We start from the raw sequence: 15,341 nt of genomic DNA, 5'->3' as shown, positions 1-15,341 counted from the left end.
GCACATGTGTGGCAGTCAGAAGACTTGTGAGAGCTGCTTCTCTCCTTCCACCACATGGATCCTAGAGATGGCACTCAGGTCCTCAGGCTTGGTGTCAGCCCTAACCCACTCACCTGTCATGCTGGTCCCATGGTGCTAGGATTTGTTTAAAAGTCAAAGCTAAAAAAGGTTTACTTTAGACATACTTGTACAAACACCTGATATGGAAGCTAGTGTTATGAAAGGGAATGGTTTCTACCTTTTCTCCACCTGGCTTTGTTCACCATAGCAAACTTTTCACTTAGCCCTTGTCCTATAACAAACAAACAAACAAGCAAACAACCCAACATTTCTCAGCTTTTCTGCTATTTGGAGCAAGACCAGGTACAGCAAAGCTTGGTAGACAACTTCAGAGCTCCAGGATCCTTTTCCATGGGTGAGAGCTTTCTTAAGCTAAAGTTCTAAGATATACCAACAGATGTCATCTGCCAACTAATACTCTATATCAGGTGACCACACTGCTGTGGTTTCCCATAGCTCTTCCCATAGCGACAGCTAGCTGCCACTTGCAGTGAGCTCCCAGCATGGACACATACACTGTCAGTTAAGAGCACTTAGGAAGCAGTGCACTGAAAAGATGAACACAGGATGCAGAACAAGCCGCCCAAGTTCTGTACATTCACTTCTACAGACAATGGGGGAGTCCTGGGCTACCCTGACTTCACTTGTAACGTGATCCGGTGCATACACTACTTTACTATTCTGAGGCTCAACTTCCTCCTCCATGCAACGGGGGCAACTAAACCTGGGGCCTATTTTGCTTGTTTGTTTGTCTGTTTACAGATTGATTTATTTATGAGTACACTGCCACTGTCCTCAGACACCCCAGAAGAGGGCATCAGATCCCATCACAGATGGTTGCTGGGAATTGACCTCAGGAAGGACCCCTGGAAGACTAGTCAGTGTTCTGACCTAAGAGCTCTCACCCGCTGAGCCATCTCTCCAGCCCCCTAGTTTGTTTTTAAAGAAGTGATTTAAGTGTGTGAAGTGCTCAGCCCAGAGCTGCACATGGTGCAAGCTGGTAAGCATCGTTGCTCTCAGCTCTGATGATGCAGGAGTGGGCCTCACATCAGCTACTAGGGAATGTGCTGGTACACAGCTAGCTCTGGAGCCAAACATATTTGCTAAGACTTACATGCCAAAGAAAATCAATACTTAAACATCATTTTTAGGGCTGGGCGTGGTGGCACAAGACTTTGATGCCAGCACTCAGAAGGCAGAGGAAGGTGGAATTCTGAGTTCAAGGTCAGTCTGGTGCACAGAATGAGTTAGAAACCCCTTTTTTAAAAGTAATTTTAAATATAAAACTCCCAAGAACAATAAATTGCGCTGGTCAAGAGGCCCCACAGCAGACTGGGGCTTCACTCTGCAGTGTGTCCTGGGCACTATGAGGACACTGCAGAAGCAGCATTTCTAGAGAGGCCCCCAGTTCACACTGATATACCTACGAGTGATGGACTATGGGGAAGGCAGGAACTACCCATCACATACGTGCTCAGAGCAAACAGTCCTCGGCACAGTGGTGTTCCAGTGACCTCAGGCTACCTTAAGTGCCCACACTGCTGTGGCCTTGAAAGATTACGCTTTTGTTGGTAGGAGGTTAACTGAGCCAGATCAGAAGTAATATAGTTCAAATGATTCAGAGTCCCTGAATTGGAAATTCCCCCAAACCCAGACTTCAAAGCTACGATTGTGCAGTACTACGATTTCCATAAGAAGGAAAATGATTGAGTCTGCCATGCATGCTCTTTAAAGGAAAAGCAGCAGCTGCCATGGCCACCACACTAGTTATGTTTCCTGCATCAGCACACAGACCTGATCTGCCTTGAGCAGGGTGGTTTCCTCAGCACCTGGTTGGCTCAGGTCCTGCAGAGAGCGACTAGCTCCAAGCTCTGTGACACTTGTCTCTGAGGATGAAGATGGGAGTCCATGGGCATAAATGTCTTCCTCATCACTGGATGTCACTGCCTGATCCTGGAAAGGTTGGTCCAGCCAATGTGCATGGGTGCTGGCCACTGTGGCAGAGGCAAGAGGAGTCACCTGTCCTTCCACATTTCCCATGTCACATTGAAAAGTGGGTGTTTCCTTCTGACCTGTGTTACTGTCACTTAGTAAATGCCAAGGATTTGAGCTCAGGTGGCTAGGGACCGCCACATGGGTCAGGATGTCTGGTTCTGGGCTGGCCTCCTCAGTGGTGATGTCATACACTCCAATCCCAGGCAGCCACTGCTCAGCACCTGGGGGCCAGCTGAGGCTGGAAGGCAGCATACTTGAGTCCAGAAGAGGGGCTTCAGAAAACGTGCTCTGGGGGTCACTGAACTCCATGGTGTCTGCCTCCTGCTCCTCAGCAGAGCTGTTCTGTCCCCGCAGGCAGAACTCTGTATGTACTGCTGCATCAGCAGCAGGACCAGGCTGCTCGTCAAGGCCTGAGATGATGTCAGCACCTCCCACATCCTCCTCTGGCTGCAAGGGTAAAGTCAGCACTCCACTGAGCAGGTCTGTGTCCTGTGTGTGGCTACACTGGGACGCTTCCTTCCCAGTGCAGTTTTCTTCATCCGCGGGGGTAGAGGCAGGGCCAGGGGCAGGGCCAGGCAGCTCCAGGACATGGAATGCTTCAGGACCACTGTTTTCCTGTGAGATTCCATTCACCTCACCCCCGAGGTTGCTCTCTTGCTCTGGAGATTCTGTGCTCAGCTGATCCACACTACTGCCCAGAGCACTCGAGGTCATGGACAAGAGGTCTGTGTTCAGGGACTGGGGGCTGTCAGCAGGGAGCTCGGAGCAGGGGGTTGACTCGAGGGAACTGGGGCAGGTGCTCTTGCTTCCACCTTCTGATTTAAAATGAGAACATTCACAGTAAGGCATGACTCTACACACACAACCAGAGTACTGAAAAAGCATTTGGCTCAAGAAAAAAATATTTTAAATGAAGGATATTGAGTTCGATATAAATTAATCTTTCTAGCTCCAGAATTTGGGAAGTAGAAAGAGGAAGCTCATGACTTTAGAGCCGGTCTGAGCTACACAGTAAGTTTCAGACTAGCCTCAGTCATTTGCTGAGACTCTGCTCTCACACCCCCATAAAAAGAAGAGGAAGAAAAAGAAGAAACCTGCGAAGTAAAAATGATCCTAGTACAGCAATGTCCAGTGGAATGGACATTTCACTAGACACCGAATTTCATTAGTGCAATGTTCAGAAGTTGGAACAGGAATGACGCGTATGGATTAGAGGCCAACCTTTAAACTTGTCAAACGCACGAGCGCTCACTAATGCTCCTTTCAGCCGCAGCAGCCCTTAGCTGCAAAGCCTCAATAAGTCCCTAGGAGCGAAGTGCTTAGAATGCTCTGTGTCTGGGTGGTGGCACACGGCTTCCATCCCAGCACTTCGGGGCCAGAGGTAGGAAGGTCTCTGTGAATTCTGGGGCAGCCAGGGTTACACAGATATCTACCTCAGAAAAAGAAAAAAAAATACTTCTATGTTAAACCCTGTATCTGGTAACATGCCAACACAGAATCTAAGATGTCCAACAAATACAGCAGCAGGAACCCCTGCTTCAGTGACTGTCTCACATGTCTGTAATGTCTCTGGTCTGGTGAATGATATACACAGTAAGCCAACATCTTATATTAAGTATTATCTTAAATATTAAAGAGCAAAATCCAGACCTTTGGATCAGAGCCTGAGAGCATGGGTAAATGCCCGACCAACACAGACCCTGCTGAATGCTTACGTGTGTGTGTGTGTGTGTGTGTGTGTGTGTGTGTGTGTGTGTGTGCGCACTGTTAATGTGCGGGAAGGGTTCATTCAGTGTGTGGAGCTCTCTGTCTGCCAAGAGCGGCAAGTGCCCTTCAGTGACAGCATCATCCCTTCCCAGTTGATGTGTACATCCCCAAAGGTTCTGGCTAGGCTACCTGAGGTGCCACACGAGTGAGTGTGCACACGAGTGAGTGTGCCCTTGCCCGAGGATAGTACCTGTCTTTCTCTTCCTCCTCTTCTTCTTCACTTTGATAGGTTTCACAATAAGCTCCTGGTCAAAGTCTTCAGAGCTGATGACACTGAATCTCTGGGAGGATGGCTGACCACTCTGGCCCAGCTCAGGAGCAGCCTGAAGTCCAGGCAACAGTAGTCCAGAGCCACTGTCCGTGGAGTTGAGTGAACTGCTCCTGCTCCGTTGCTCACTGGCCACGGAACTGGCCACAGAAGAGCCTCGAAGTCTTGTCTCACAAACAGTGGCCCCCAGTGACTTCTCCAGATGCTGGCCATGGACCTGCTCAGAGCATCTTGTCATCTCCGGACCGTCTCTCACTGAGAAAGAAGAGACTGGTTTACAGCTGGCTCTTTGGGAGATGGCAGGGTGCAGCACTCAGCCTGCCAGCCTGGGCACCAGCAGCCAAATTCATCCTGCTAAAGAAATCAAGCAATTCCAAATTCTCCAAACGCAGGGAAACTCAAAGGATTCCACAGGAGATTCCAGGGGACTTTGTGTTCAGGGAAGCTCAGTAAGTTAAGATCAGTAAGATAATTACTGTAGTTGTCTTCTGCAAACACCACCAGTAACAGAATACCACTAAATATAAAGCACTTCTCATTTCAATTTTAGAAACTTTTATAAATGTTTCTATATCAAGAAGGGTATAGTTAAATTCCCTACTTATACTATGCTTGCATTATACCTTGATATTATCTAAGAAGCATTCTAATTAAGTTCCTTGAAATTCAAGGAAGAGAAGCCGTTTCCCAGTAGAGTGGGTTCCCAACAGAGAACACATGGAGGTCAGTGTCAATGCATGGAGTAGGGTGACGGCCCAGCATGAGACATGAGTCCTGGGTTAAACAGCCAGTAAACGTCCCACTGCAGTGGACCTCCTTCCATTCAACAAAGCACTGAGCTCTCCAGGGCTAGAGCTTTCCATTTCAACACCACAACTTGAAAGTGCTGTGCACTTTGACCAAGCATCTACGGGGTGCTGTGCACTATACAAGGTGCCAGGCAACAGCCATCAAGAAAACTCATGGACTCTTTTTTTTTTTGGTTTTTCGAGACAGGGTTTCTCTGTGTAGCCCTGGCTGTCCTGGAACTCACTGTGTAGACCAGGCTGGCCTCGAACTCAGAAATCCACCTGCCTCTGCCTCCCGAGTGCTGGGATTAAAGGCGTGCACCACCATGCCCGGCTGTGGACTCTTATCCTTGAGGTACAACCATTCTCCTGAGGGATGTCACTGGGCTGACTGTGGGTGCCTGAGTATACACTGGCAAGGAGACTTAACTCTTTTCTGCAGTGACTTGCCAAAGATCACAGAAAGTAGTGGGAGTACTAGGTCTAGAGCTGTACTGTGCTATGTGGAACCACTAACACAATGTGACTTCCAAAATTCAAATTAATTAAAATTAATTAACATTTAAAATTCAAATTATTAGTAGCACCCACCACTTGAAGTACCTCAAACCACAGATGGCCTGCGATGCCCTACCAGACAGTGCACATCTGAAGCAGTCAGCCCCGATGATAAAAGTTCTCCCGTGCAGCAGTGCCAGGCCACTGCTCTCTCTGAGCCACAATGGACCTTCTTATACAGCTCATAAACCTTACATGCACTTCTTATAAGAATCCTGGTTTTAGAATATTCACCCCAACCCACCCTCTACTTTGGGGAAGATAAGTGATAATGGTAAGGATGCCTTGGCATGCTGGCATCACCCCCAAAAGCAACTTCAGCACCAAGCCCCAGCTGCCCCAAGCTGCCTGAAAACACTGTTACAGTTCTTTGCTCATTAGCAGGTATAGAGTGTGTACTTAACACGTGCAAAGGCTGGGGCTGAATCCCAGCCCTGCAAAACCAACCAACCACGACAAGACAAGACAAGACCAGAGCCTGCTTCTGTGGCGGATACCTGTGATCCTAGTACCTGGGAGGCTAAGTCAGAAGGAATGCAACTTTGGGCCAACCTGGGCTATAAGATCCAGTCTACATCAAAACAAATAAACAAAAACCATTACAGTTTACACGAACCATAAAATAAGATCCAAAGCACAGGGGAAAATAACAATCCCAAAGGACAGTCTGTGTCTAGGGCCAGAGATGTACAGTAAATTACAAATGTCACTGTTTTAAAACGACACAACCCTGTGCCTCAGCGACATTTACCACACACAGAGTCTCAGGTGGGCACCTGGACGAGTCAAGTGGTTTCTGATTTCTCCTTCCCAGTCACCCAACCACCCATCTTCACACTCTAGATGGTGGTGGAGAAAGCTCTACCACCATCAGACTGCCTAACAAATTAAAGTAGGTCACCTCCATGACAAAGCTCCTTGTTCACGTAAACCCCGATGACAGAACTTTTTCAGTTCTTCACGACAGGGCCTCCCCGAGTGCTGGGGTTAAAGGTCTGCAGCACTGCACCTGACTTCCAGCGCACGTTTCCTACCCTAAGCAGGATGGACACTCCAGAGAGCAGAGGACTGACGGCACACACAGCACACTTGGCAGTTAATACAAACCTATGGATGCGAGTCCTTCGGGTCTGCTTGAAATCCTTATAATGTTCCTATCTCCCTTTAGGAAAAATATTTCATTTTCTGTGCAGGAAACAGATACAATATCACCCAGTCCTTCCAAACCAGCAACTGTGGCCTGTTAAAACAAACAAACATGCAACCAGGCAATAAACAAGCAGGTGTGATAATTAAAATAATTGTGAGAAATTATTGGATTTTGTCATGGCAGTTCCTAGAAACCCATGGAAGCAATTCAACCCTCAGCGGGACAGAATTCAACATGTGGAACCTACATCACGCACATAGCTTAGCAGTGAGACACCATGAGGGCTGGTGCAGCTTCTCCCACCTCCCAGCACTGCCTCCTGACCCACTGCTCTCTCCCTTATGACGTGAAGCTCATACTCTCTGTTAGGGCAGGGGCTCTGGCCAATCTAGCCACCTGTCATCCTGCCTATGCTGAGCCTCACCAAAATGGAGGGTCAAGCCAAAGCCCAGGCGGTTCCTCAGCCCATGTACATAGTGCAGGCGTTCTCTATGCTGAGCTTCCTTTCCCACTCTACACACTGGGCAGGCTCTGCCTCAGGAAGTGCTGGTGAACACTGTCATCCTGAGTGGGTAACCTGTGTCCCGTGTGTCCTGTGCTACAAACCTGGATGGACTAGGATAGGAATGATACACCACCCAACAAGTGCCCCTACTGTGTGCTTTCCTACTAAGAAAGTCTTGAAGCCCAAGGCTCTTGAATTGAAAGAAGGGAGGGAAATGGTCTCTGGCTAAGAGCAGATGGTACTACAAAGGATTATCCTGGGTCCACACTAATCTAAAACAGTTCTTGCTTTAGCTTTACTGATGACAGTGTGCACAAGAGATTAGTTCACTGCAGAAGACATGGAGCCTAGGCTCTCTGCTAATTTTCAGGTAGGCCTGACAGAAAGCTGGAAACATGACATTAGGTTCCAAAAGCTGCCAATCATGGTACCTCACAGAGGTGCAGATAGCGTCTGTTCACAGACACACTGTCTCCATTTCCCTGCCTAGGCAGCTAATTACACATACACCGAGAGGCGCAGGTGAAGTGCTCAGATGAAAAGCTGATGTACAGTTACAACATGTCTTAAAGCCAGTAATTAACAAGTGCCACAGAAACTCAGGAGAAAAGTTACGTCATCCACAATGGGAGAAACCAAAGAAACAAATGCAAGGCTAGAAGGTGACCCCATAACCCAGACCTGTGCCCCACACAGGCAGCTCAGAGACTTCCAGGGCCAAGTTATCTCTGCACCAACAGTGTCACCAAGCATGGTGGTAACCAGAGAAGTGTCAGTGGGAACAGATGAGTTTGATTCTCTGGGGACACTCTCTGTAGAGATGTGCCACAGGCCCACAGAGTCATGTGGAGGAAAGAGAGCCTGGCCTGGATTCTAGAGGTGAAAGGTGTGGGGCAGGCCAGAAGCTCTGATTGTAGGACAAGAAGTAACTGAAACCAAACAGCTTTGTTTCAAGTCCTGAATCAGCTTCTAGGAGTGATCTGTTATCACCTGATTTAGGCAGAAATTGTTTTCTACCATGAGGTAATGGTACTGGAAAGTTGCCAAGACATGTCAGTTAGTTTCTAAAAAGAACGAGAGGGGGGAGGCAAAATAATATGCTTGTCTTTGGTTAAGACACAAAGGGGTAAAAAACCAAACCAAACCAAACCAAACAACAGGGGAGAACAGGCTGGACGGGGAACCTGCTCCTGGGCAGCACCGCCAGGCCTGGGAGACAGTCCTCAGAGTTATTGCGTCTGTCATGTCTGAGTCTTCACTGGATGGGATTACATTGGAATTTGGTAGTCAGGAAACACATGGTCTATAAAGCACAGTGTAATCCCAGGTATTCGGCAGGTTGAGGCAAGGCAAGCAAAAGTTCAAAGACTACCTGGGCTACAGTAAAGGTTCGAGATCAGCCTGGGCAGCTGAATGAGTCCCTGCCTCACAGTAAAATGTAAAAACAAAAACAAAAACAGAGCTATATAGCTCCGTAGTAGAGCATTTGCTCAGCATCCACGAGTGAAATGCAAAACTGAAACAAAACACAGAAACTGGAAGAGAGGGGTGTAGCTCAGAAGAGGCAGCACATGTGTCTAACATGCACAAACACCCTGAGTCCAGTCACAAGAAAGATACATGCACACATACATACATACATACATTCATACATACATTCATACATGGAAAGGAGAGAAAAGGAAGGGAAGGCTGATTGGTACGGGGCTTGCAGGCACAGGTAAAGGTACTTACCATCAAATCAGATACCTGAGTTCAGTCTCTGGGACCCAAGGAGGAAGGAGAGAAACAACTCCCACAAGTTGTCCTCTGACCACCACATAGGTGCCAGGACATGCAGGGATGATCACAAGGAGGCACATGTGGGTTTTGCATACACACACATATAAGTGGAATTTTAAAAAATGAATCAAAGATTATAATGAACAAGTTTAATTGGGGCTTAAAAAAACCAAAATTTTTAATTTCTTAGCAGTGTAGGACTATGAATATCAAAAAAAAACCATTTTTTTTAAACTAAAAATTACAGAACTCTGTCTGATTTCCTTGGTTGTCTAACACTGCTCCTTCCATCTTCCTAGAAGCCCCGTGGCTGAGCACCTGTGGACGTACCCTCCTCTTGCCCTGTGACCCCCAAAGACAGATGCAGTTCTCCCACACACCTGATTGACGGTGTCCAGAAGATAGATACTGTACTCATTCCAGCTCAACACCCAGCCTTCTCGGAAGAAGCAGGAAACGAGCCCCAGGTGTTTCTCAGGCGAGCTGCAGCTTCCCCCATCAGAGGGCTCCAGACGAGGGTAGAGCTCAAAAGGTGTGACTCCGCCAGCAAAGACATCCTTGAGGATATATGTGGCTTGAACAGTCCCATGGACATCAGCCTTCCACAGCCGGAGCCCAGGCCGGGCCGCGTACAGGGTTAGATCGCTTTGCTTACACAGTCCTGGTATAAAACAAGCACCAAATTTCCCAGTACTAAAATTGGAAAAAAAAAAAATGAAAAGAAAGAAAAAAAATACAGGCATGGACTGACTGGAAGTGATCAATTGTCAATTCCTGATATCAACTCTAGGAATCTACTGAATAACAAATCATTGCTTTTTCTTGTCCTTTCTACTGTTTGTTGGTCGCTAAGTCACACTGGCATCCTTGTACCCAGGCTCCACCATGCCTTCACAAGTACACGCCACCTGTGTGTCATCAACAGTTCCCACCACAGCTCGCTTGTGCCTCACACTTTATGTCCATTCTCCCTTTAATCCTCACAGCAACCCCACGAGGCCACTACTACAACCTCTGTTACAGAACAAAAGCTGCCCCGTCCAGGGCTGCCCTTGCTAGCCCTGCTCACCATGCTGCTCCTTCTAGAGCCCGATGGTGACCATCACTCCCCAGCTTCTTGAATGAAAAGCTTTACTCACATCTGGAGTAGCTCATCTATGTCTCTTTCAGAAATTCTCCAAACCCATCAGTTTCCCTTCCCAACTTCAAGCTTGCTATTACTTTTATAAAACTATGAAATATCCAACACACACAAAAGGGCATGTGTGGGAGCTGGCGAGACTGTCCAGTGGTTAGAGCACTGTTGCTCTTGCAGACAACCCAGGTTTGGTTCCCAGCACTCACGTGGTGGCTCACTACCAGCCATAACTCATGTCCAAGGGATCTGATACCCATTTCTGACCTCCTTTGGTTCCAGGTACTCATGTGCCAGCAAGCGAGTGAGCGAGAAAGAGAGAGAGAGAGAGACAGACAGACAGAGAGACAGAGAGAGAGACAGAGACACAGAGAAAGACAGAAAGAGACACAGAGAGAGAGAGAGAGAGAGAGAGATCCAGACACGACACTCATACACATAAAATAAATAAACCTTTAAAACTGAAGATGGTTTAGCTGTGAGAGCACGTGCTGCACTGGCAGAGACCTGGGTGTGATTCCTGGCAACCCCATGGTATTCACAGCCATCCATTAACTGTAGTTCCATGCCATCCAATGCCCTCTTCTGCCCTCCATGGGCACAAGTGCACACATACAGATATGCAAGCAAGACACACAGAAGACTGATAAATCTAGCAAGCCATGGTGGTGCACGCCTCTAATCCCAGCATTCAGGAGGCAGAGGTAGGAGGATCTCTGAGTTTAAAGCCAGTCTGGTCTACAGAATAAGTTGTGGGTCCAACTTTACAGAGATAGACTGCCTCAAAAATTTTTAAATAAATAAAATGAATAAATCTAACAAAAAATTCTTAAAAAGAGTATGTGCAATAAATGTCACAAAGCCTAGTGCAATGGTCCCCAAGCTTCCTAATGCAGTTAACATGGTTCCTCACTGTGGTGACCCCAACCACAAAATGATTTTCATTGCTACTTCATAACTGTCATTTTACCACTGTTAGGAATTACAATGTAAATATCTGTATTTTCAGTTGGTCTTAGGCAACCCCTGTGACAGGGTTGCTTACCTCCAAAAGCGTTTGATCCAAATATGTTGAGAATCACCGGCCTAATGGAATGTGCACCAAGGACCCATCCTCTGCCTTCAGACCAAGTTAGAAGCTGAACCATGCATGTGCTCTATGCTCCTAACGACTTACCCCGGCCAAAATTCTGACCAACGCACTGAATTCTATGGATATCATTCTTGGGTTTTTTTTTTTTTTTTTTTGGTTTTTCGAGACAGGGTTTCTCTGTTTAGCCCTGGCTGTCCTGGAACTCACTTTGTAGACCAGGCTGGCCTCAAACTCAGAAATCCGCCTGCCTCTGCCTCCCGAGTGCTGGGATTAAAGGCGTGCGCCACCACGCTCGGCATCATTCTTGTTTTTACTGATACTTCAACACATACCTATTTACCCCAATACTGATTTAGCACTTTCATTTTAATAAATGATGCCTGCCATATGTATAATTTTGCAGGCTTTAAATTTAGGGATAATTAAAATCTTTTTTAATTATCTGTTTTTTGCATGTTATTATGTGTATGTGAGAGCAAGTGCCAACACAGGCCAGAAGAGGGCACAAGGATCCCCTAGGACTGGACTTAGAGGTGAGCCACCCTATGTAGATGATGGGAAAGGAACACAGATCCTTAGTATAAAGAGGTATGAGCTCTCAACTGCTAAAGCTCTATACATGAATATATACATAGCACACGCGTGCGCACACACACACACACACACACACGCACACATGCACACAACCACACCCACTTTTTGATAATTTAAAGTAATTTGTCTTTTATACTTAACCAATGTATTTTTGATTAAAAAACACTATAGTGCTTATTCATTTTGACTGCGGTATAGATTTTCACAACTTATTCAATTTTTAACATTATCCCTTTTTTTTTTTTGAGCTAAGATCTCATTATCTACCCCAGATTGAACTCAAATTCAAAATTCTACTGTCTCACTCTCTTAGATTCTATAACTATTACACTTGGCTTTATATAGTTTTTAAAAAATACATAAATATCACTACAAAATGTTTCCTTGGGATACTGGAATATGCATGGCTTTGGGGAAGTATGCACATCTATGAATCTAATATTTAGGTTTTGTGGTACTGGGAATTGAACCCAGCTACTACTGTGCTGCATACACAGTGTTTTTGTCATTTTAATCAGAAATAACTTATTCAGGGCTGGAGAGTGTTCCAGTGTTAGGAGCACTGCTGGGTTTACAGTGGACCTGAGTGTGACTCCTAGCACCCACATCAATGCAGCTTTACAGCCTATAACCAGGAAAATGGTGCTCTCTACTGGCCTCCTCAGACACTTGTACTTACTCTGACAGACAGACAGACAGACAGACAGACACACACACACTTAAAAATAAGTAAATGAAATCTTTTTCTTTTCTTTCTTTTATTTTTCTTTCCTAAACAAAGTTTCTCTGTGAAACAGCTCCAGGTAGCCTGGAACTCACAGAGATCCCCCTGCCTCTGTCTGTCTCTTGAGTGCTGAGATTAAAGGTGTGCACTACTAAGCACAGCTCTAAATAAAATCTTAAAAACAAATAATTTATTCAATCTTATTACCAGATTGTTACTGTTATTGATTTGTTTTCAGACAGGATTTCCTGAAGCCAAGGCTAGCCTGGAATCTGCTAGTCCACGATTGCTATATAGGATAACTATCAGGGTGACATGGAACTTCTGATCTTCTTGCAAGAGCGGGGATTACAGGTCTCTATCAGTGAGTCCACCTAAGACTTTTGTTCCTCTTCTTTTTCTTTCCCTTGTGGCTAGAGACTGAACTCAGGGCCTTATCCATGCTAGGCAAGTAGTCTGCCACTGGGCTGGTATTTGAATTATTATTTTGTTTGGTACAGAACTAGGAGTGGGACCCAAGCTTCACACCTGTTAGGTAAAATCCTTGATCTGTGCTATATTCCAGCCTTTTTCTTAAACTATTTTTTCTTTGTTTGTTTGGTTTTCTGAAACAGGATCTCAATATATGACCCTGAATGGCCTGTAACTCACTGGGCAGAGCAGGCCTGCCTCTGCTGGGATTACAGACCTGTGCCACCATGCCTGGCCGTCTTAAACAATTTTGAATGATGGTGCCATGAGCTTTTTTTGTTCTTTTTCTTTTCTTTTCTTTTTTGCATACTCTTCCTAGCATCTAGGCCTGAGAGTTCATCCACGTTGTTTCCAGAGTAGGGCTGTTGAGTTGGATTACAGCAATGTACTTACTCCAGTCTACCCACCTGGTTCCCGCCCCTGCCCCAAACTAAATTCTCAGGAGCTCTCACTATTTATCATCTTTGTCAACGCTCAGATTTCGACCAGAGTTCAAACTGAAGAGGTTAAGTTCAACTCTGCGCCTTGCTTGTTCTTTCTCTAAATAGTAGAGGGCACTGGCGTGAGTCATTATCAGTCTTCTGAGATCTGTGAGCTCATCTTTAGGAAGTGTGACTTCCATACCCCAGGTCGAGTGAGACTGGAGGAGAAAGCTCCATTAAGCTCAAAACCAAGTGAGGAGCTACCTGTGTGCCATCCTCTCACAGTCTACAGCTTCTCACTCCCCATCACCCCTAGGGTGATGCATGTCTGGAGGTGGGGAGCTCCTCTGCATGAAGGTATCCCACTAGACCCCGCTGGCACCTTAGTAAATTAAATCCCCCTGGATAGGATCCAGGGGGATATCATGTGTTAGACTCAGCTTCAGAACAAAGATCATTAGACTAATCAACTGTTTTGAGTGCAAAGAGTTTTCATAGACAGCTATGTAATAGGACTGTGCCTCATTCTTGCTATTAGTGGGTTTGTGTTGGAGAGGCCCCCTAAAGAGAAAAGCCCAAAGGAACTCTAGTTAAGCAGCCAGTGCCTCTCCCTCCTGCCTTTCCTGTAACAATCTGTTTGGAGATCCAATTGTAAGTCTGCTTTCCTTCTACTTCTGGGACCTCTTACTTCTCGTCACTTCTGTTTTGTTCGCTGTATGTACCACAGCGAGTTTTACCCTGCACTCAGTGAACTGAAACCTTGCAAACCTCATGGTACAGGAGGGTGTGCCTATGTGAAAGATGAGGATGAGGTTGGCACCAGCAGCCACCCAACAGTACAGTTGGCATTTGTACATGAGGATGGGTCCTCGAGAGAGCTGGCTTGGAGGATGCTTTGTGTTCAGGGGTTCTGTGAGGGAGTGGGCAGAAGGCAGCTGGGAAGAAGCAGCCCATGAAGCAGCCTCAGCGCTTGCCGAATGAAGCACATGGACCTCATCCTTGTAATCCACACCTAAGGCAGCCCATGACAGAATGACACCGAGACACAAGCTAGGCATTAAGTCATTGTCCCCTGAGAGGGGGACTTGTTCCTTTGTTTCTGCAGGTTAGACCAGTCCTTGGCATAGAGTATACTTTATATGGAGAGCAGAAGGCAGACCCACAGGCTTCAGCTCCCTGAGTGCATGCCAGAGTACTGATGACATTAAGAAGGTATTCAGAAAAGAACATAGGAGCCAAAGAGGGGTATGAGAGGAACTTCTAATATGAAGGCTGCCACCACCAGCAGAGAGGAGAATAAACCTAGTGCTGCTGCAGAGCACAGGGCCTGGGACAGACCATGAATACATCAGAAGCTGGCTGTGTCTTGTCTGACCACCTCATCCTCCTCTCCCTCGACACTTGTCACCAATGGCACCACCAGTCCTGGAGAGACCCTCCCATGCCTATTAATCTCCTTATTCTCTAGCCTTCCTCACATCCTCTCAACATCTGTTAACTCACCGTCATCCTGTCCCAAACCTGTGCAGGCAACAACATCCCTTTACAGAAAGGAGGATACAAGGTGGTCCCTCTAGCTCCCAAAGCTTCTCAAAAGCAGGTTCCCAACACCCACACCCTGGCCCTCCTCAGCGAAGTCCTCCACTGTTCTGCCTCCCTCTCTCCCTCCTCCCCATCATCTCACACAAAGTGGCTATGGAGGGCCACAAGCTCATGCTCTTGCTGAGGACAGTAAAGTGCCTTATTTGTATGTTCCTCTGCCACATGGCTCTTTTGTGGCGAGCCCTAAGTTCTCACCCTTCTCTTTGTTGTCCTTCTTCCAGCAGGTGATAAAAGAGAGATACTGCCTGTCTTAGTTAGGGTTTTACTGCTGTGAACAGACACTATGACCAAGGCAAGTCTTATAAAAAACAACATTTAATTGGGGCTGGCTTACAGGTTCAGAGGTTTAGTCCATTATCATCAAGGTGGGAGCATGGCAGTATCCAGGCAGGCATGGCACAGGAGGAGCTGAGAGTTCTATGTCTTC

The 15,341-nt window shown here is 46.6% G+C and overlaps 1 protein-coding gene across 1 annotated transcript in view; it reads right to left on the bottom strand.

The window, feature by feature from the left end:
• The window catches only part of Tecpr2 (tectonin beta-propeller repeat containing 2), an 84,983-nt gene that overhangs the window by 36,481 nt on the left and 33,161 nt on the right, over window positions 1–15,341 (bottom strand). The window contains exons 6-9 of the mRNA XM_021178973.2: window positions 9,254–9,566; window positions 6,544–6,676; window positions 4,013–4,345; window positions 1,855–2,870 (exon numbers count right to left, since the gene is read on the bottom strand). Of these exons, the coding sequence (XP_021034632.1) occupies window positions 1,855–2,870; window positions 4,013–4,345; window positions 6,544–6,676; window positions 9,254–9,566 (1,795 nt within the window). The remainder of the gene's footprint in view (window positions 1–1,854; window positions 2,871–4,012; window positions 4,346–6,543; window positions 6,677–9,253; window positions 9,567–15,341) is intronic.

This window comes from Mus caroli, chromosome 12 (assembly GCF_900094665.2).
Source record: "Mus caroli chromosome 12, CAROLI_EIJ_v1.1, whole genome shotgun sequence".
Taxonomy (NCBI): Eukaryota; Metazoa; Chordata; class Mammalia; order Rodentia; family Muridae; genus Mus; species Mus caroli.
The sequence above is the reverse complement of the archived record's forward strand: the minus strand, read 5'-3'. Positions and strand labels throughout refer to the sequence as shown.